General features: G+C 50.1%; 6 protein-coding genes across 7 annotated transcripts in view; 3 read left to right on the top strand and 3 right to left on the bottom strand.

The window, feature by feature from the left end:
- LOC126577253 (proline-rich protein PRCC) overlaps positions 1-797 on the bottom strand; it is a 1,326-nt gene extending 529 nt beyond the window's left edge. The window contains exon 1 of the mRNA XM_050238722.1: positions 1-797. This exon is cut by the window's left edge and continues 529 nt beyond it. Within this exon, the coding sequence (XP_050094679.1) occupies positions 1-766 (766 nt within the window). The 5' untranslated portion in view covers positions 767-797.
- Positions 798-968: 171 nt separating this feature from the next.
- LOC126577252 (general transcription factor IIE subunit 1) lies at positions 969-2,498 on the bottom strand. The gene is made up of 2 exons (XM_050238721.1): positions 1,766-2,498; positions 969-1,696 (listed from the first exon to the last, which is right to left on the bottom strand). Exons 1-2 carry the CDS (start codon positions 2,410-2,412, stop codon positions 1,048-1,050), a joined length of 1,296 nt encoding a protein of 431 aa, XP_050094678.1. The 5' UTR covers positions 2,413-2,498; the 3' UTR covers positions 969-1,047.
- A 36-nt stretch (positions 2,499-2,534) lies between these two features.
- On the top strand, positions 2,535-3,765 carry LOC126577255 (rab-like protein 3). Of its 2 annotated transcripts, none has more exons than XM_050238726.1 (3): positions 2,535-2,633; positions 2,910-3,274; positions 3,349-3,765. In XM_050238726.1, the coding sequence occupies exons 1-3, from the start codon at positions 2,588-2,590 to the stop codon at positions 3,724-3,726; spliced, it is 789 nt and encodes a 262-aa protein (XP_050094683.1). In that variant the 5' UTR covers positions 2,535-2,587; the 3' UTR covers positions 3,727-3,765. The 2 variants fall into 2 exon arrangements, with proteins under 2 accessions (XP_050094683.1, XP_050094682.1); XM_050238725.1 differs by having other exon boundaries at positions 3,334-3,765.
- Positions 3,766-3,767: 2 nt separating this feature from the next.
- LOC126577256 (adenosine 5'-monophosphoramidase HINT1) lies at positions 3,768-4,383 on the bottom strand. The gene is made up of 2 exons (XM_050238727.1): positions 4,193-4,383; positions 3,768-4,110 (listed from the first exon to the last, which is right to left on the bottom strand). Exons 1-2 carry the CDS (start codon positions 4,301-4,303, stop codon positions 3,841-3,843), a joined length of 381 nt encoding a protein of 126 aa, XP_050094684.1. The 5' UTR covers positions 4,304-4,383; the 3' UTR covers positions 3,768-3,840.
- A 316-nt stretch (positions 4,384-4,699) lies between these two features.
- LOC126577254 (uncharacterized) lies at positions 4,700-6,166 on the top strand. The gene is made up of 4 exons (XM_050238723.1): positions 4,700-4,904; positions 4,965-5,202; positions 5,266-5,312; positions 5,569-6,166. The coding sequence occupies exons 1-4, from the start codon at positions 4,848-4,850 to the stop codon at positions 6,070-6,072; spliced, it is 846 nt and encodes a 281-aa protein (XP_050094680.1). The 5' UTR covers positions 4,700-4,847; the 3' UTR covers positions 6,073-6,166.
- Positions 6,167-6,597: 431 nt separating this feature from the next.
- LOC126577249 (uncharacterized) overlaps positions 6,598-20,000 on the top strand; it is a 22,947-nt gene continuing 9,544 nt past the window's right edge. The window contains exons 1-5 of the mRNA XM_050238719.1: positions 6,598-6,865; positions 13,829-14,591; positions 14,680-14,807; positions 19,656-19,908; positions 19,996-20,000. The exon at positions 19,996-20,000 is cut by the window's right edge and continues 433 nt beyond it. Coding sequence (XP_050094676.1) covers positions 14,355-14,591; positions 14,680-14,807; positions 19,656-19,908; positions 19,996-20,000 — 623 coding nt within the window. The 5' untranslated portion in view covers positions 6,598-6,865; positions 13,829-14,354. The remainder of the gene's footprint in view (positions 6,866-13,828; positions 14,592-14,679; positions 14,808-19,655; positions 19,909-19,995) is intronic.

Below are 20,000 nucleotides of genomic sequence, written 5' to 3'. Positions count from 1 at the left end.
TCGCACTGACCGACGGTAGGGCGTCGACTTTGTTGAACGAAAAGAAATCGTTATCACCATCGTCCTCGTCCTCGCTAGATTCAGCTTTCACTGGTTTTTGAGACCCGGACGCCGGTGGTTTGTCTCCGGCTGGTCCGTTGGTGCTCTGTTTCGCCACGCTAGCCGGAATGCTGCGGGGTCGATTAGCGACGGAGTCCGGTACGAGCCGCTTCAAGAACGATGGACCTGCAGCATCGGCCGTCGATGAGGGTGCTGCGGTTGCCGGTTTCGATGAGGACGGGGCGAACAGCACCGTCCTCGGTTTGGGCAACAAACTCAGCAAACTGGTCGCTGCTTTGGGTAAGGCAGCACCTATCGTAACCTTGCTCTTCTTCGCCGCACTGCCCCCGTCGTCGTTTTCAAAGTCCTTCATGGATGGGATGGTAATCTGTACCTTACCGTTGCGCAGCTTGGCTTTTACTGCGGCCAGTTCTTTCGGTGGAGGTGGCGGAGGTGTGGGCAGCGGTACATCCGCTGGAATGGCTTTTTTGTGCAGGAACTCGTCATCTTCCTCCACCTCGTCTAGCTCGTTGGTGGCTTGTTTTGGCGCCGGAAGTGGTAGAAGTGGGTTCACGGCGGCTGCTGGGAGATCCGAATCTGCTGATGCTTCCGGTGGCGGGGATGTAGTTTTGATGCTGCTGCTAGGAATCGGCGATGATTCTGCTTCCGTTTCCTTCTCCTCCTCAGACTCCTCACCGCTGCTGTAATCGTACGAAACCAGAGACATTTTTCGCGTTAAACGAGCACCGCGATTTTGCTTGATCTGCGGACGAGTTTGTAAACAATCTCCGTTTGACAGCTGGAGGGGGTGGGAGAGGGCGCGATAACGGGAGTTTTATGAAAAATCGGTTTTTATTAAAAAACTGAACAAAACTATCGATCACCGTGCTCGGTAAATGGCATAAAACATTAAACTAACTCCGTACGAGTACGATCCATACGTTAGTGGTTAACGCATCGGTTATATTTTCATTTTTTTAACATTAATCCTTCGCCTACAAGTACGTTTTAATCGTAAATATGACTGAAATGATCCTGATACACCTGTATGTAGGTTTCCTTCTCCTGAGGCGACATGTCCGCTATTAACTTGTCGTTGATCTCATCCAACGGATAGGGCTTTCCGGCGACCGTTACCGTCGGCATATCGTCGTCGGAATCGGAATCCATGATGTCCACGGTCGGGATCTCTGTGTTGTCTATATCGCGATCCTCGACGCTGCTATCACTCGAGTTACCATCGTTATTGTTGGCCAGTCCCCGTACCGCCTCGTTCGTCGAATTGCTCCCACTTTGCTTCTCGTGCTGCAACAGCACGGACATGATATCGTCCGCATCTCTCCGGTTGCGAGCCGATGTAATAACGTTCGTCGTCGTGCTGTTACTGTTGCCCGATCCGCCGATCGCCGACGGTTGAGTGGAGGTGAAGGCAGCCTTCTCTAGAATGGCATCGACGGAGTTCTCGTCCGCATCGTTGGAAATGACGGTCGACTCCGTCATCCATACGGGCCGATCCTTGCGCTGGGTACCCGTATCCAGCGTATCACTGTCACCGATTGTAATATCAACCCGCGCCTCCTCAACGGCGAACCCACTGGATCGGGTTGCTTCCCCGGACCACTGCTCCGTCGGCGCTTTGGTGGTTGGTTTGGCGATTCTGTAAAAGGGCGCAAAGGGCAGGTAATTAGTAAAGCAAATAGGACGCGACCGCACCCCCGCAACGTACCCTCTTATTGTGTCTATATCTACAGGTTCCGGTTCGAGAATCTCGGGCGCCAGCTTAATGCCTTCGACCTGCCGCAACAGGTCGTACAGTGGCTGCAGTTGTTCGTTGAACTTGGCCAACAGCAGTCTCGAGTCCTTCTTCGGCAGGGCCGAGCTGTCCTCCTCTACCGCGCTGCCACAGTACGTGCAGCGGAACTCGTCCGTGTTGAAGTCGTACAGCTGGTCGGCCTCGAGATCGGTGAAGGTTTTGTTGCAGGAAGGGCACTTGAAACTCGCCCGGCTCGTCGCATCGCGCTCCTCCGTCTCCATGCGCTTCCGCATGTGGTCCAGCTTGTACTTGACGACGTTCACGAACGTTTTGTAGTTGATGAAGTAGTAGTTGACCTTCTGCGCCTTGCCATCCGGGCCCGTTTCCATTTTGAGGCGCACCTGCAGAAATTTGTCGTTCCGCAGGATCGAGATGCGCGCCCGCAGCATCTTACGCTCGAACTTGAGAAGCTCGCAGATGTCGTCCTCTTTCATGCACGGATTCCGCACCAGCATGTCCACCACCAGCGCGTCCTCGATCGTGTAGAACCCCCGGACCACCAGGCGCGCCAGCTGCTTCAGGCTGCTGGGAATCTCGGTAACGTACCGCTGATCGGCCATCGCGTGGGGGGTAAGGCGTGTTTGTTTTGGACGCGTTGTGGAGAGTTTGGCGAGTTCGATTCGGCCGCGCTTCGTGAGCGCCGAACAGTCACCGAGACGGGCTCGGACTTGTTTTCTCTCAACGCGGCGACGGGCAGCCGTGGAAGTCGGCGAGGCGGTCACGAATTTTCACTAAATGTCGGCCGTCGACAAGGTTCGCGTGCTGGTTGTTGGTGATTCGGGTAACGAACGGCATAACGAGTGGATTGGGGTGGTTTTGGTGCGGCTGGGGCCGGGTTCAGCAGTAAATATCCGTGCTTTTCTCTTCACTCGTCCGGACACCGAACCGATCAGCGGCGCACCATTTTTGTCTTTGGCACGCCAGTGCTGCCAGTGCCCAGCGGGCGTGTTCGATGACGTTCGGTTACACTTCCCTCAGGCTGCCATCACTGCCCTGCACTGACCGCTGGCCGATCGCACGGATCGCACGGATCTAAATCCATTTTTCTCTTTGCTAGGCGTCGGCAAAACGTGCCTGACTCATCTGATCGCAAACCAGGAACCGCTTACATCGCCCGGATGGACGGTCGGCGCCTCGGTCGAGGTGAAGCTGCACGAGTACAAGGAAGGCACGGCCTCGCAGAGCACGTTCTTCGTCGAGCTGTGGGATGTCGGGGGCTCGATTAGCCACAAAAACACGCGCGGCGTGTTCTACAATCCGACGCACGGCATCATCCTGGTGCACGACCTGACGAACCGAAAGAGCCACGAAAACCTGCAGCGATGGCTCGTCGAGATCCTGAACAAAGACGGCAAGGACGTGCTGAAGGGTAACGAGCTGCTGCTCGACATCGATCCGGAACAGTTCCTTGGCTCGACGCAGGTACGAGGCCACCGCGGAGCGTGCTCGCGATAGCTCGGCTCCGTAATGAAATTGATTAGTTTCGAAATTCGCAGATTCCCATACTGGTCATCGGCACCAAGCTGGACATGATGGACGAAGCGCATAAGCAGAAAATCCTCAACCGGACCTCGGTCGGCAGCATAGCGGAGCAGTGCGGTGCGGATGAAATTTGCCTCAATTGTCACGAAGCCCGATCCCTGGCGGCCGGAACGACGGATTCCGTCAAACTGGCCCGGTTCTTTGACAAGGTCATTGAACGGAAGTACTACAGTCGCGAAACGGGACGAAAGTACACGACCAACTACGGCGGTTCTTCGATGGTCACCGGACCGTTCGGGAATCTGCCGGTGTCCGGATCGTCTGCAGCACCCTCGTTGGGCACATTTAGCTATCTCACCTCCAACACGGTGCCAGAATCCAGTTTATCTTAATCCGTTCCCCGCTCCGTTAAGTAAACATCATTCCACGCAGATGATTAGCGATCCTGATTTATTTCCGATCCGATAAGGCTTGCAGCGATAGATAGACGCACGCAAATCGAAGGCTTAGCCTGGTGGCCATTTCATCTGTCTTCCGCCGAGAAAGTGCAAGTGCAGATGGTACACCGACTGGGCACCGTTTGCTCCGTCGTTGATGACCACACGGAACCCATCGCCAAGTCCTTGCTCTGCCGCGAGCTTCTTGCCGACCAGCATCAAATGGCCAAGAAGGGCTCCATCCTCTGCCGATGCCTTCGATAGCTGCGCGATCGGCTTCCGGGGAATCACCAGAAAGTGCACCGGGGCTTGCGGACTGATATCGTTAAACGCAACGCACTAACAGGGTGAGGAAAAGAAGAAACCGCCCTGATGAATCGGAATAAAGTTCGCCGGAACCGGAACCGAACAGCGCTCTTACCTGGTCGTCTTCGTAAATAAAAGAGCAAGGGATTTCTTTGCGTAAAATTTTCCCAAAAATAGTGTCTTCCTCCGGATTGGCTGCCTGAGCCTTGGCCACTTCGTCGGACATTTTTCGGTCGGAATCGGACTATTCACGGTGTGCCGGGAGACGCGAATTTTCGGAAAAGTGTTGCGAGTTTCCCCCCACCCCCCACCAAGTGTCATTGGCGCAGTGATGCCAGTCCGACGGAGGAAATGGAACCGCTGTACAGCGGGGATAATTTGTATAAACTAAATTGAAGTGAAACGCTCGTTTTACACAGAACTGAGCTGAGCAGAACTGAGAAAGTGTACGGTTGATAATTGCAATTCCGCCCTTATCTAGCAGGAATAGCTGTTAAAGAACGACCATAGAATCATTGCACTGCACTGTAATCTTGCAATAATCGCAGCAGGATTGAATTTCGCCTGAAACTTTCTGTCACTTACAAGACGTCAAATTACTGCGTTAACCGGACGAACGAAACTTGCTAGCCTGCGTCTCCGGGAGCCTTTCCGGAACACGGAACTGTTTTCCGGAAGAAAATACTGGTTCTACGGATGAGAGGAAAGATTTCGCTCGGCCTGCAACTATCCTGAAACTGTCCAGAAAGGCTCGAAACATCACTCCAACGATGGAAATCGCATTAGATGGTTCTACCGCGCCGAATCTTCGGAGGAAATCTCCTTACGTGAGTCACACTGTAAACGATTCGTTAAAAAACTAACTAACTTCTTTACTAATTCCTTAGCTCTCAATGGCACAAGAAAAAACCCTGGAATTCATCGAAACAGTCCAACAATACCCCTCTTTGTGGATGGAGCGCAAAAGAGGGCACCGGGTCCCAAAGAATGAGGCGTGGGCGAGAATTGCAGCCGAATTTCAACAGCCGGTCGAAGTTCTCAAAAAGAGATGGCGAAATTTAACGATACAATTCTGTGCAAACCGCAAGAACTATTATTCGATGTTGGCACAGAATCGCTCCGTTGGTATGTGGCGAAATAGCGATTGTAATTAAAATCACATTAATTTTATTTCTGTTTTTGCTTCAGATCCTCCGGTTTGGTTCGCGTACGAGGCTATGTGCTTCCTGAACGAGGTACATTTAATTTATTTGATTAATTGATAAAACTCCCCTCGAAAGTGTATTGTGGCGTTTTTCTTGGTCGGATATGGGAATAAGCGGCTGCAGGAGGGCTTGTATATCTTTGCAGCCTCAAGACGAACTGCTTTCCATCGATCGCTCCAATTATCCATCAGCCATTCCATTCGTAACCTTTCCGCGGGGTGGGAATAGATAAAACCAATCAACTCCTTGTTAATACATTCTGTTAATATTAAACTATCCATTTTAGGGCAGCCGGTTCCCAAAGCCAGAGGTGTACAATGAAATCAACGAAATGCATCAATCAGAAGAATCCTCGATGGAACATATGTCCCCATCTCCACCTGCAATTCTACCTGTACTCTCGCCTCCAGCCACAACTTCATCACAACACCAGGCTGGGCCTTCTCGCAAGCGTATGAACACGTTTCAAGAAACGGACTTAGCCGATACCTTGACATCGTTGGAAAGATCGCTTGAGCAAGTGGTGGCTGTTGTTTCGAAGAGAAACAAGTATGAGGGCATCGGCCAGTTCGTGGCCGACACTCTGGCAGAAAATGACGGCAGCCGAATTGGTAATGCTGAGTTATGTTCCAAATTTTTTAGCATTTGTGCCCTCGCTACCAAGAAATCTCCTCGTGACGATATCATCCGTGGCATTACCGATAGGTTACAGCAATGTGACGACGACAAATTTGAATCGATAAAAAGTATCATAGAGAATCTGCTTGAAGACGACCAGTGCCATGAATGAAGGTCGTAAATTCTTCACATAAGCTGCCAGCATTCGTGGAAGCCTAGAACATGTTTTCATTGAATAGTACATTAGTTTAATGATTATTTTTCGGATACTTACCCGAAAAGTGTACTGCAAACTAGAATACAAATCACCTGTTGCGAGGAATCGTAATGGGATACAACAACAGATCGCGCTTATTCATGTTCCGCGACGGTTTTCCGCGGCCCGCGAATAATTTGTTTGTTTTTGCTCTCGTGTTTGAATCGGTTATGGAGTTATGGTGCGAGCCACATGAAGCGTAAACTCTGGTGTGCATTTTTTATTCGATTATGGCGTTTTTAGGAGGAAATGGTTGGCTAAATAATCCATGAAATGTGTAAGAAACTACGAAAATCTCTTGGATCCTAACAGATAGTCGCAGAAAAACGCCATAACCGATTCAAGTATCTACGCAAGAGTTTACGCTTCATGTGTCATCCGCCAAAACGGCCATAACCGATTGAACATGCGCGATTTTTTTCCAAACTCTCTCGAGTCGTTGCACAGGACAGCTGCCGCCGAATTTGTCTCCCGAGATCTTCCCGAGCCCGTCGATCTTGAAAACCGTGAATTCGTCCGCGCCAGTGTCCTATCACGAAGACACACCGGGTGTTGTGAAAATCGTGTGTTCCAGTTCCAGTGCTCCGCGAACCGCCAAAGGATTCTCGAAATAAGAAGCAGGACGAACCGCGACCCGTCGTCCTTGCCGTCGTGTTACCGTAGGTTTGTTCGCCACGAACGCAGAAGCCGGAACATCGGGAAGATTCTGGTTAGTTATCCTTGTTCGATATTCCAGTATCCTTACGTGTAACGTCGTGATTCAGGGCAAAGCCGTGAAACCGTGTAAATCCGCTGTGGGGTCTGTAAAGGGAAATGTGCACAAAATGAGTGGGTGGGCGGCGGTGGCGGCACAAATTCATTTTCCTGCTACAAATTACTGCCGCTGCCGCTGCTGCACGCACAGCGAATTGCTTATTTTTAGAAAAAATCCTCCAAGCTGTTTCGCGTGTTTCTTTGTGGCGGAAAGCCGCGGCACAGGCCGGGGCGACCCAGCCAAGGAGCGGCAATTGTTTTCGTTCATCGTTCATGTTCCTCGACGTGCAAGGCGTGCCCGTCTCGTTGGAATGCAATGGAGTGATCCGTTTCCAATCGGAGGGTATGCTGGAGGGCCGTTTCTTTGTACACACCCGATACCTAACCTCTCGCATCGCCCTCTCCAGCACTTTCGTCCTGGAACCGTGATAGGCGGCGGTCATGTGAAAGTATTTCGTGAATGAAATCGCTTTCGTCCTTTCCAGCCACAGTGTTCTACGATTAGTTGTGGCGAAACGCACTCGATTGCGTATTACGTAAGCACACGCAAGCACGCCTACTCAGGAGAGATCGAGTCAGGAGCCGGCGGAGAGATGTCCTCCATCGTTTGCCCAAAAATTTCGCAACCGATGTAACCGCGAGGAAAGTAAAAGAGCTGACGACGATGACGACGAGGCACGGCAAAGAAGAAGGGAAAGTTCCAGTTTCGGTGCCATCCATCGTCTTGCACGTTTGTCTGTTGTGTTTGGCCACCCCTGGGGGGCAGAATTGAGCGGGTTTTCGCGAGTTTTCGCGAGTTTTCCTTTTTGTTTTTTCAACCGCAAGTCACGAGACCTACGTCATTTCTTTGGCATCAGCGCAACGCGCCGGTCACGATTCTTCCCCCGATTCCTCCGTACTGTTTGCGAATCGATCGATTTTTCCAGAACTCCCGCCGGACGTGTGACGGTGCTAGGACAATGTTGAAGGGCAAATGGAAATTTATGCCACCTTCCTGCACCACCACTCCCTGGGATTCGCTCCGTTTTCGCACTGCATGTGATGACGTTTGCAAACGTGCCTTTTGCGATCCTTTTGCAGATAAGGTAAAGTGAATCCGCTATACGCTGTAGATATAATTATTCTGTATCAAAAAAACAAATGTTGCGCTGCCCAACTATTCTGATGATACTTATTGCATATGAAGTTAGTTAGCCATGCTATGAATAGGCGGACAAAGTAATAAATTCGCGAAAGAGAGCGAACCACTCCTTGTAGGATTACCGAGCATAAATCATGAGCTAGCAGTCCACGAGGGAGCTGGATTATTCCATGATGAGATTGCCGGAAATGTTGCCCTGGAGCGAGCGATCCGCCTATCGACTCTCATTAATGTTTTGCTTCGTTATCTCGCAGCTTTTGTAGGCGAATATTAATTGCTTTTCCATTACAATAATTCAATCAAAATACAAAACTCCCCAACTCATCTCATCAGTCTCATTTTCCTGTGACCGCCATTAGATAGTCATTTGATGTGGCCTATTAGTTCCACTTGTAGCAGTGTATAAGGCTGGAATAAACATCTACAATGTCGTATAACCGGAGCTGGTCCAGCCCCCACTTTCCGTAACTAAATCACGTACGTGCTTCGTGAATTTGTGTTCTTTTCTTTTTGTTTTATCTTCCCATAAACTCCAACCATTTTTAATGACCCCTAGCGAATAAGAGAGTCACCATCGCCACATCTTACAATCACTGCTTTTCTCTTATTCCGGCGGACACAGAAAGAAGGAAAGAGGAGCAGTGGTTTGCCAGGCTTTAACCTTGAGAACACGTTAAGGCTGAACGACGCCCACCGAACGATCGTTGGTAGAGTTGCGATCGTACCCAGTATGTGGTTGGATCGGCAGTCACCTCTGCTCGAATGGATCCTTCTTTTGCTTCTTGCAGACCGGGATAAATACAATCTCTCCTAGGCCCCAAGTTATAATTACATACTAGTTATGGTGAAGCTTCCAACGCTTCATCCCAATCAAACAGTGGCGCCCCGTGCCACCGTGTGACCTGTTGCTTGTTGGCGAACTAGGGGAATCAGCCACCGTGGCACCGTGGCACCGGAAAGTTGTTGCCGGGTTGCTTCTTCCTTGGGCATCACTGTTGATCAAAGACCGAAGCTGCTGCGAACCGAGTAGCGTGTATCCAAGAGAATGGCAACGACGACGCGTTTGGCATTCGACCAAAAGGTGTACCACCCCAGCCAGCCCAATCGCACCAGCCAAACCACATTGGCACTCTTCTTCGCTGAAGTGCAGGACGCAAAGGTCAATCAACTCGCGCGACGCACGCCGACGTTGGCGACGAGGACGGCGTGATGTTACGGTGGCTGTCTGGTGCCTCAATCCCCCTTCGCCTTATTTCGTCTGCAATAGACTGGCATAAATTATTCAAGAACTAGGTAAACGTGTTGGCTCTCTCTTCGGCGAGACTGTAAGAGTGTTTTGCGACTGTAAAAGTTGAGCTTAGACAAAGCAAAACTAGAAACACTGGCGAGTTTACGTATTTGAATACTTAAAAAATAGACAAATAACGTTTCAACTATCTATTCCAACAATAACTGAATCTCGTTTAAAATAACATAAAAGGAGCTAATGGTTCCTGGTATTCCGTTGGATGCGTATTCAAAAACACGTTTAAACAGTCCCCAAAAGCTAATCTAAAACATGGCAAACAAAACTCTGCGAGTGCCCTGCGGCTATCAGGCCCCATAAAATGGTTATCATAAAACAAAAATGGTGTCATACATTTAACGACCTCAACTCTGCTCAAACGGGCGGCGGTTTAAAGCGGCGCTTGCCTTAGTAGAGGCAGTAGTAGTGTTCGGGGGTTTAATGGGGCTCGCGTCTCGGCTTTTGCAAACTTGCTTGCTGCCTCAGAACATGCAATCCGGCACGACCTTCGTAGCAGGCGACGGTCAAACGCAGACGTACAGCCAATGTCATATCAATTACAGTCGTCGTACGAGTCACAAGGCACGCCGGCTCTCGGAGTCGATGGTTGCTCATAAATTGAGCAGCATATACAGTCGCCGGCGTCCCGTGTGGGACAAATCGTGCATTTTAATGAACTCGAATCGCCGATTAAATGGCGGCGATAGCGGAGGCACTAGCTTAAATGAATGATGTGAATGGGTCGTTAAATAGAAACCCCAAATTTTGCGCTCAATCGTGGAAGAGCTGCTGTACGGTCCCGCTAGCGCTGGTACCTGTCTAACTTAGTATTCCATGAAGATCTAGTGTTCATAACGGGCAACGAATAGAAACACAACAGTTCCAGATCAAGTATTCATGGAGTGAGTCTCGCTTCCACTCTCTTTTGGTTAGTCGGTTAGTAAAGAAACAGTTTACTTTATATGGTGCAGTATTTCAGAACGTTTTGCCAACTGTAACAGCAAAACACCACCCTCCCACGGTTCGTCATTGTATCGGAATGTCCGATGCGCATTTGTTGGTTGTTTTCGCGTTCTCTGGAACCATTGGCGTACAACGTGCGGGGAAGTTACACAATGTTACATAACGCGGTTGGTTGACAATAAACAGCTCGATAAACAATTCCCCTCACCGGCCACGAAAGCGGCTTCCAAGTCACGAGATGTGCAAGCACACAAATGCGCCAATAGATCGTGATTCTGATCGATCCAGCTCGAAATCCCCGCTCGGACGGTCATCGAACACGTGATTAGAGCTCTATGAGCTGGTACTAGGTTTGCTCTGGCTCGAATGGCATCGATGCAGATTGTTGTCAAATATTATTTAGTTTTTTATATTCTATTTCATTTTAGCGAATATCTGCAAAAATTTCGTCTCAATAATGCATGCAAGGTGTAAACTCCGAACGGAAACCGGCTTAGCCGGCCGGCCGGCCGGCTTTTCATACGGCCTACCCCCACCACAATGTCTCACGCCAACACGAGACACAGTCTGGCGCATAAATCTAGCCCCTAGAGGTGGTGAGCACGTTTGCCGGATCGTGTCTTAAAATAGGTTTCCTTCGAGCACCACCACCACCAGCGCTCGCACAAACTCCCGAGACCGTAACATCGCGACATCTCTCTCTCATATGTACCGCCACATCTTGCCACCGGATCTTTCCGGGCCAGGAACCGGTTTCCCTCCCGGCTCCAACCGTACTCCGGACAAACGCAAGAGGCACCCCCAACCGTCCGACTGCACTTCCAGTTCGCCGCTTGCGATCATCATTAAGTGCCGTCCGGTAGAATGGACCGAAAGTGGAACGATCGCACGAAAGAGAGCTGTTCTCCATGAATTGTTGGCTGCATCAATGCCACCGTGTGGAGTCGCTGATCTTGCGCCGGTCTTCCCTGACTGATCGCTCTCGTGCTGGCCTGGCTCTCGTAGCGATTCCTCGTGGCGGCCACGGAAACCGCGAGCAGGGAGCGCGCGTCGCGGAAAGATAACCACGTTGCCTGTGGCGCCTCTCATTCGTTCGCTCTCCGTAGCTCTCCCGGGGGGGCAGTATTCCGACATCGGCCACGATGGTAGTGGCACCGCTGGCGCCGCGTCAGTTAATCGGTGACACTCTCTCGTGACGGTTTGGACATTCTGTGCTAGCGTCGTGTGCGCACGTTTTGCAACGTTCTTCTTACCGATAAGGACAGTTCTCTTGTTCGCGTTCTAAGGCAAGTAGTAAGGCAGCGCAGAGTAATGTTTTTTGGGGGGATGCGAACACGAACAGAAAACAATTAGTGGCCTGCTGTGAAATGGATGGAGCCAGAGACTAGATCGACTCTCGGGGCCAGTATTCTTTCTGCTGGTTCTGGTTCATCTGGCAGCGTGATCGTTCGCTTCCGTCACTACCGTCTGGTCGGGGAGTGATTAACTTCGAGCTTGGTCTTTTTCTTCGTTCGCTTTTTGAGTGAAAACTGATGGAGAATGGTGACGCGCACACGAGATGAAAATAGAACCTCGGTTACTCCCTCTTTGCGCCAAGTGGTCGATCGTGCTGCTCGGGCCCGATCGTTAAAGCGTGAAAGAATGGCCCCAGCCCGTTTCTGTTCGACCGTGCGTGCGTGCGTGCGTGCGTGCTTGCGACCGAGTGTCGAGGCCGCAGTTTAGTGTTTCGCCATTTCGTCGTGTGCGTGCGTGCGAGACTATCACGAGACTTTTACCCATACAACACGTTTTAACAGCACGACCGAGAGTGCGTGCGTCCATCTTCCGCCGCTGATGGTTTACGCGGTTCTGCTGGGGCCGCCGGTCAGTTCGCACGTGGTGGACTTTGACCCACGTGATCGCACGACGTAGTGCAGTGGGGCAGGCGCATAGAATTTCGTTTGGTGAATTTGCCTGGCTTTCCCCCACATTGAAAGTGGCGCGTGAACAGCGGGCAGCATTCTTATCAGAACGTTACATTCCTTAATCGTGGCCTTCATGCACCCCCTCCTCTCCCCCCTGAATTGGGTGCTTATGTAGTTGTGTGTTACTCTGCCACTGCACGCTGGCGGAAGAATACCGCTGTGTAAGAAAATCGCAAGAAGAAAAGCGATATCGTATCAAGATATCGCACAGCGGCTAATGCCTTTATTGCACCGAACGGCGCCTAGTGGTGGCAGGGGCCTACAATCGACCTCCCATCTCGTCGCATCTGGTACAATCCAGCAACACGCTGCAAAACGTGGCCTACTCTTGCAAAACGCCGTTAGAGATGCGCCGCCACGCTCTGTACGGGTGATAATTGCATATTCCGATGGCATTTCCGTTCGCACCACGGTGTAATGAGAAGTAAATATTGAATTTGCACTTTAAACTGCCGTATGCCGGCTGGTCACTGGGGAGTTTCCATTAACGGTACGCAAATATCCAAGAAAGGGAACACAATGGTTCCTTTGCAATTATGTCGTAGCATCCCAGCACATTTCACATAAGCAACTGCGATCTCATATTTCGCATTCAAGACAAAATGTTATACCAAAATGAAACGAAGCTCATGAAGCTTTTATATTGTTTTTTTTTTTTTGCTCTGCGAACTCGTGCGCAGTCTGTGCAGATGAGTGTGTGCGCTCCAGCTTGTGGTGACGCTGGATGAAGCGGCGATGATGGTGCTAGTTTGTAAAATAAACATCAACCATCGCGCGCCGTGCAAAAGGAAATATTTACAAAAGCGATATATTAAATTTCCTCTCGCCAATACAATATTCCCGATGTTTGTTTCACGTGCTGGCACAGAAGTGCTGTTGCAGTGAAAACTACAAAACACGCTACATGAAAGTGGCAAGAATCTGCCGGATCTTGGTCGATGTAAATCATCGATCGATTTTTAAAACAATGTTTTTACATCTTGCTCGTCGAACGTGGCAAAATTACACAAATTGCTTGGTTCGAATACGAGGTGGGGGTGGCGAAGCCTCTGCCGCCGTAGGCGACATTGTGCAAGGCGTGTCTCGAAGGATGGAGTGGCCTTCAATTTCTTATCGACACGTGCCACTGCAACTGTTGACCCGTGAAAGCTGAGTGTAATTATAATTGCCTGCAGCCCTTCCCTGACCATAGCACAGCGGGTTATCATTCAGGGCTTGAAGAAACTATGGCAAATATAAATACTGCTGGCGCTCTTTGCTGCACCTTGCCCTCTGTGCCAATCAAATCAGAGGATGGTCAGTGTGTTCTCAGTAGTCAGTAGCAGTCGCAGTCACAGTAGCCCACCGCCTCCGGATGCTCTAATTAGAGGCCAACTTGGATTATGGTGTTTGAATGATATTTTAATTGCGTGTCGCGACGAAATTAGCTATCCGTCCTGTCCGATTGTAGTAACCTTACGGGGGTTATCGTATTTGCTAAAAGTGTCATGTTTCACGATTTAAAAACCGTTAATCCTCAGATCCCGTTACTAATTGCTACTTTCATCCGGTTCACTCTGTTTCCAGCATTTTGGATGCTAGTTCCAGTTGTCTATCGTGACTGCTAAAACCCATCTGCTATACTCAGTCTTCCGTGCTAGCTAACCAGCGAACTCCAGCCAGCAAGCCAGTGTTATTGGACGATCGTGTCGTGAAACGTTCCGCCGTAGCAAGTGACTAGCCGTGGCGCTTAGCGGCACCCAGAGACCATTGGTCGCAAGGAAAATATTGTGAAAATAAACTCTCCATCGTGTGAAGCAGGGAGTTGGTGTGGTTGAACTGCAGTTTAAAGTGAAAAAAGGCCTGTTGAACAACTTCTATAAACTTAAATCCAAGTTCGCCGTTGCATCCATCTATTCTAGCTGAGTGTTGTTACGTATTCATTGATTAACTGTGTTATTTACGAGAGGAAGAAACGTGTTTATTCATCGAAGCAGTGTCGTGCCCTGTAACACTCTAAAGCGCAAACTTCAGAACCATCGCAAAGGCAGCTCCTGTTGAGTAAAGGAATATCGTTCTCACTCCCGTTGATCTGTGACCAAGCCGGAGAAGGATGGCACCACCCAACAATGAGTGTTCGTACGAAGTGATCAATAACGTTGTCGTTGCACCGGGAGGTGATCTGCAGCAGCAGCAGCAGCAGCAGCGCGCCGAAGAGCAGCAAGAGTGCCAGAAATCGCAAATGCCATGGGAGACCCCGGCTGCTCAGGGACTGTATGATCCACAGAACGAGCATGAAGCGTGCGGTGTCGGTTTTATCGTGTCGATCGAAGGCAAACCCAACCATAAGGTATGTTAGCGTGTGCGACTGCGGACACTTGGCATTTGCCTTTACTTATGTTGGTCTTTTTTCCTCGTTTTTCTTTTCCCCTTTCTAGATCCTGCGTGATGCTCAAACGCTTTCAATTCGCATGAACCATCGAGGCGCCTGTGCCTGTGATAATGATACCGGCGATGGTGCAGGCGTATGCACCTCGATTCCCCATCAGCTGTACGCCAAGGAGCTGTAAGTACTGCTACCCTATTCGGGGGCTTCCCCTTATCAAGTTTTTTTTTATTGCGTCGTACCCTAAGGCTCTGCGGGAGAGACATGCGGTCAGAGAGGGGAAGTGACTTGTTCAGTGAAGCCAGCTGGAGCGCTCGAGTGCTCTACATTCCTGAGTACAACCCTAACTACTGCCGAGCGCTGGACACTCTCTGTTGAATAGTCGTCCATTGATGGATTCCCGATGGCGATGATTCGCGTTCATGCCCAGTAGGCTGTCCAGCATGTGTAGGTCGTCCTTCCTTTCGAGACGATTATCAGCTCTAAAATGGTGCAATTGTCCTTGTGAGGGTTAATTGAAGCATTACGAGCTGTGTTAATTGAATTAATCGTAACCCAGCTTGCAAGTTTGCTGACAACATTCCTCGAGGTAATGTAGCACCGATTGAACACCGCGTCCGTCGTTGTTACAAGATATCGTCAATGACGCATGTGGCATGTGGTGCAACCGGTTATGGACGAGGGTTATCACCATCGCTAGACAGAAACTGGGGGAGGGGATTTCTTGTGATAAAAATATTTCTAGAATATGACAACCATTTGATCCATTCTCGGGACCACACACTATATCGGACGTCATCGATTGACTCGTGGGTCTCTTCCATCTTGAGCCGAAACCATGTTTGTGATGATGCCTACATACTTATTCTCCATCGCCTCTGCACAACCGCTAGCGACGTTACGAGGCCAAGGCCAACAGCTTGGTCATTTGATATGATTTGCAACAATTAAATTACGATATGACACCGAGCATCGTGGTGGGGGAGAATCGTTGGGGCATTGGGGATTCAATTACCAGGCGAACAGTCGCGGAAACATTGTTGAAAGATTAGAAAATAGTGCAGGAAAAGCTGGAAGGAACATGTAGAGTAGACACTTTTTGTGGTCTTCTGTAGCAGCTGCAGCAGACAGCCACGTGAACAGCGCATTGCTACTAGCAAATCAGAAGTTCAGAAATCAATTGTTGAGTTTCAAGGTGTGGTATGCATTTCGGGTTTGGTCTTAATATGGTCATTATCAGCATGGTGTCATACGATGGATCGACAGTTACTCTACCATCCCCCGATAAGGATTTCAAATTTGACAGATGATCAACAACGCAACGGCAGCAGACAGTGGAACAAAGAGGCAGCGCACTGTCCTGCTGCTGGGGAAAGAACTGCATGATTGATTGATAAGCAGCAGTAGCAGCACTAGTAGACGGGGAGAGTGTGTCGTATGACGCCAAACTGCCACCGTTACTGGCGTCACTTATGTTGACTCTTGCTGGCAATGAACGTTGACAAGTGTGGCCGAGGTTGGGATGATCGGCATTTGGCGTTCAAAGATTAACTGGCATATTTACGGTCAATGGGTGCATCAAGCGATACTGCTCACTGGTGATGCGTGCTGCTGCGCCATTCAAAACGACCAAATTACTCCGCCCTAACGAGCTGCAGCGCTCTGGTCCGGAACCGATCTTGGCAATGCGATCGACAGCCTCTTGATTGATGACAGGGATGATGCCCGTGCCACTAAAGTGCATGCCTTTTAGGTCGATTTTTTTTTATTCCACGATAGAAATCGAAAGCTGCCAATTCGATTCGATTGCACGTTTCGGCGCTTCGCAATGAACACGATCTTCTCGACGATCGCACGTTTACCACATTCATCATGCCGGTCTGTCGGGCCTAATGTGCGCGATTCGATGGGGGTAGGGGCGGCCTATGGCACATTTAAAATTAAATTTAGACCCCTGGCTTGCCAAAAACAACAAATCCCTGTGTACCGTCTGTCCAATTTACGTGCTCGCTCATCACAGTTTTTTTTTGGGGGGTTTTTTTGTTTTGCAAATTATTCGCATCTTTCTTCACAGTCGGCGAGCACCGTCGTGGGTTTGAAAACAACACATTTGCCGCATAGATGAATACCGTTCCTGCCTTCCTCAGTCGAGGACGACGACACAATATCCAACCATCGGGCATGGGTTGCGATAACGCGCGTGTGCCCACGTTATGTTTATTTTTATCTGGACGCCACCACCCCTGTACCGTACCTTCCTTGGCCACTCGACCACGAACTCATAAATGCTCATTAACTGCCAGCGTACACATTACACTCCAACGGAGAGCAGGAGGGAGTATTGGGTGAGGTTAATAGGATTTTCCCTCGTGTTTCGAAGGACGTTTTCATCAAAACTACGTGCGGACTGTGTTGTAGACAATCCACGGGATACAACAGGCCTTGACTTCGCGTGAGTTTCGAACGGATTCACGGATGTTGTAGCGACAGCCGCTAATACCACTACGGCCCGCGTCGCGGCACACCGCCAACCGCCGCCGGCAATCAGAATCACGCGCACAGCTCGTGATCGCATTTGCGCGGCGGAGTGGCTGGTGATGCTCGTGCGTATTCCCGTCGCGCACACGATGCGGCGGACGGCCGCCGTCGGTCTATTTGTTGATTTCAAATCGTAAATAGTGGGCGAGATTGTGTTTTTTGGCGGGATTCGTCTTCAAATCGTTGTTCCCTCTTCCTGATCTGCGAGTTGTGGCATTAGAATGGTGGTGCAAAGTTTATCCGAAAGGACACCGCTCGGAACGACAGGCGACACTCGGTTCGTTCGCCATTCAACCCTGCCCGGTGCGAAAGGACGATGTTTTTGAGCTCGTTAGGGCAACGCTAATGATTTCACAATTTTTCGCTCTTGAACGACCACCACCGACCACGATGGATCGTGCATGCATGTGCGGGATGCTTGCGGAGTGTGGCTCCTCTAAATATATTCAAGACAACCTCACAACAAAACATCTTGCAAATGCGCAATAGATCAATCAGCGCGCTTAGCGAGTTTCACTCCCCCCCCCCAGAAGCACGCGATCTACATAGCGATCTACCTCGACAAGGGAAGGAGGGAGGAGGACAGGGGAGCATGTTTGGTACTTTAAATGGCGCATCTGGGATCACTGGAATGGGGAGACCACCGGGGCACCGGAGCACCGAGTTGCAATCGTTGCGAAATAGTAGTAGCTGTTGTTCAAAGCGATCGCTTCCAACGATCAAGCCGAGCCTTGTGGTGATGATAAGTAGGTCGCAGGATTGAAAACAGTGATCACCGATCGATCGAGCATCTGTTTTGTCTTATCTTCCTATATCCAGCACAAAACCTGGGCGCGCAGAAGGTGTGAATTGGTGGTCCAGACTTGGACGTTCCATTAGCATTGAATTCCTAATCAGAGTGGTTCCTCCGCGCTCCGCTCAATCGACAGAAAGACGCGATCGTATAGTTCGCCGCTATGCTTACACCTTGGTGACCATCAAAGTGATAACGCCGCCGGCCGAGTGACCTGGAAGGAAGGTCATACCAATGTCACCGGTAACCACTTCTCCTTAACCCCATCCCGCGCGCGCCTATAGTGGATGCTGATAATAATGACGTCGCTTATCGTCGCCCGGCACGTGATAACGTGACAATCACGATGGAGCTAAGGTGCACAGCTGCCTGCGCCCCATGAGATGCGCCTTTCGCACGCCACACAATCCCGAGCGCAAACCGCTGCGACTCTGGGCCGACGCGTCATAAGTTGTGTCACCGCCCGCGGTGGTCAGTTTCGAAACTCATGAATCACGACCAGCATGGTGGGGTTTGAGGGTACCAGGAACCCGAAAAAAAGGGGGCGAAATGACGACAAACAATTATCACAATTTATGACCGGATCCGCGAGGGGCGAAAGTCGAGTTCACGAGCCGCAATCGTGCAAATTCATTATTATTTTTTATTTTTTGGTGGCAAGTATACTTAAAAGATCGGGAGCGAAAGGTCGCTTTCGGCAGAAAGGGACCCCGCCACCGTTACTGATAAGATGAATCTGCGGCTGCGCTTGAATGAGCCTCCTGCGTGTACCATTCACTTTCGGCCTGGGCGCGTGCGATAGGCTCAAAACAACTGGAGCACGGAACCGCACGGATCCGGTATGGTGGGGCAACGGGGCGATTGCTGCTAATTATCTGATAGTAGGCAGGTCTGTGGGGTGGTGGATTTTTTTTTTTTTTTGGTTTCGGGACAGGGCTAACAAAAACGATTAAGCTCATCGCTGCGGGGAGAATGCAACTGATAAAGGCATGGGAAAATTACCGACTGCTGATTTGGTGTAGTCCACTGTGGTCCAGAGTTCCTGCGCAGCTCATCGCTGCGGGGAGAATGCAACTGATAAAGGCATGGGAAAATTACCGACTGCTGATTTGGTGTAGTCCACTGTGGTCCAGAGTTCCTGCGCAGTGAATCATCCACCACCATGTACCACCGTTAGGCCAGATCCGATCACGAACTGGAAACATTCAATGACGGGAGATAATGTGAACATCGCGTCGATCGCGTGTCAATTGATATGCAATCAGTGGATGGAACCAATCGTATGGAAGGAAGATCTTATCAAATACAGGATTTTGTAATCTACGTCTTATACTTTGCAACCAAATACTATCAGGCAATCGTGCTGTGGGGCAATACTGTACATAAGGCTGCATTCGCGTACGTTGTTTGTAGAGACTGATCCCCGGTACATAGGAATTGTTTACTTCGCGTAAGCTAAGCGATTCCACTTAACACGCTCAGTTCTGGAGTCCATTGAAGGTTACTAGCTAGGATTATAGTGTTTAAATTGCGTCATTTGTTGATGCTTTACTTCGTCTCCTTATCTGATCGTTGGCCAATGGCCATTGTTTTCCTGTCGCCAACAATGTGTGTCCCAAGAGCGCCCGAAATGTGTACTGTTGACGTACGGTGTTGTATTTTCTTATGTTTTCCCCCGTTTTTCGTGATTCTTCTAGGGCTTCTCGTGGCATTGAACTTCCAGAGTTTGGACGCTACGCAACGGGCATCTTCTATCTGGACAAAACGACGCACGAGGAAGCGGAGAAGGACTTTAACTCTCTGGCCGAAAGCCTGGGTCTGCAGGTGCTTACGTGGCGCGATGTACCGACCAACAAGGAAGCCGTCGGTGCGGTCGCCCGCAAGAGTGAGCCACTGTCGCGACAGGTCTTTGTCACCTCCGATGTCGATGAGGAAACGTTCAAGCGTCAGGTAGGGGGCGGGTGGTGTCTCTGTAAGATTTCCAAGGATTCTTCGAATGCTAACTGAAACGTATTTTATTCCTCTCCCCCCCGGCAGGTGTA

This window comes from Anopheles aquasalis, chromosome 3 (genome assembly GCF_943734665.1).
Source record: "Anopheles aquasalis chromosome 3, idAnoAquaMG_Q_19, whole genome shotgun sequence".
In the NCBI taxonomy this organism is placed as follows: Eukaryota; Metazoa; Arthropoda; class Insecta; order Diptera; family Culicidae; genus Anopheles; species Anopheles aquasalis.
Note: the sequence above shows the minus strand (reverse complement) of the source record. Positions and strands in the feature narration are given on the sequence as shown.

Coding starts and splice junctions, on each gene's coding strand:
- LOC126577252 (XM_050238721.1), bottom strand. CDS start 2,412: ATGGCCGATCAGCGGTACGTTACCGAGATTCCCAGCAGCCTGAAGCAG. Junction 1,697..1,765: donor GATATAGACACAATAAGAGG/GTACGTTGCGGG, acceptor GCCCTTTTACAG/AATCGCCAAACCAACCACCA.
- LOC126577256 (XM_050238727.1), bottom strand. CDS start 4,303: ATGTCCGACGAAGTGGCCAAGGCTCAGGCAGCCAATCCGGAGGAAGAC. Junction 4,111..4,192: donor TTATTTACGAAGACGACCAG/GTAAGAGCGCTG, acceptor TCACCCTGTTAG/TGCGTTGCGTTTAACGATAT.
- LOC126577255 (XM_050238725.1), top strand. CDS start 2,588: ATGTCGGCCGTCGACAAGGTTCGCGTGCTGGTTGTTGGTGATTCGG. Junction 2,634..2,909: donor GCTGGTTGTTGGTGATTCGG/GTAACGAACGGC, acceptor TCTCTTTGCTAG/GCGTCGGCAAAACGTGCCTG. Junction 3,275..3,333: donor AGTTCCTTGGCTCGACGCAG/GTACGAGGCCAC, acceptor GAAATTGATTAG/TTTCGAAATTCGCAGATTCC.
- LOC126577254 (XM_050238723.1), top strand. CDS start 4,848: ATGGAAATCGCATTAGATGGTTCTACCGCGCCGAATCTTCGGAGGAAA. Junction 5,203..5,265: donor GGCACAGAATCGCTCCGTTG/GTATGTGGCGAA, acceptor TTTTTGCTTCAG/ATCCTCCGGTTTGGTTCGCG. Junction 5,313..5,568: donor CTATGTGCTTCCTGAACGAG/GTACATTTAATT, acceptor TATCCATTTTAG/GGCAGCCGGTTCCCAAAGCC.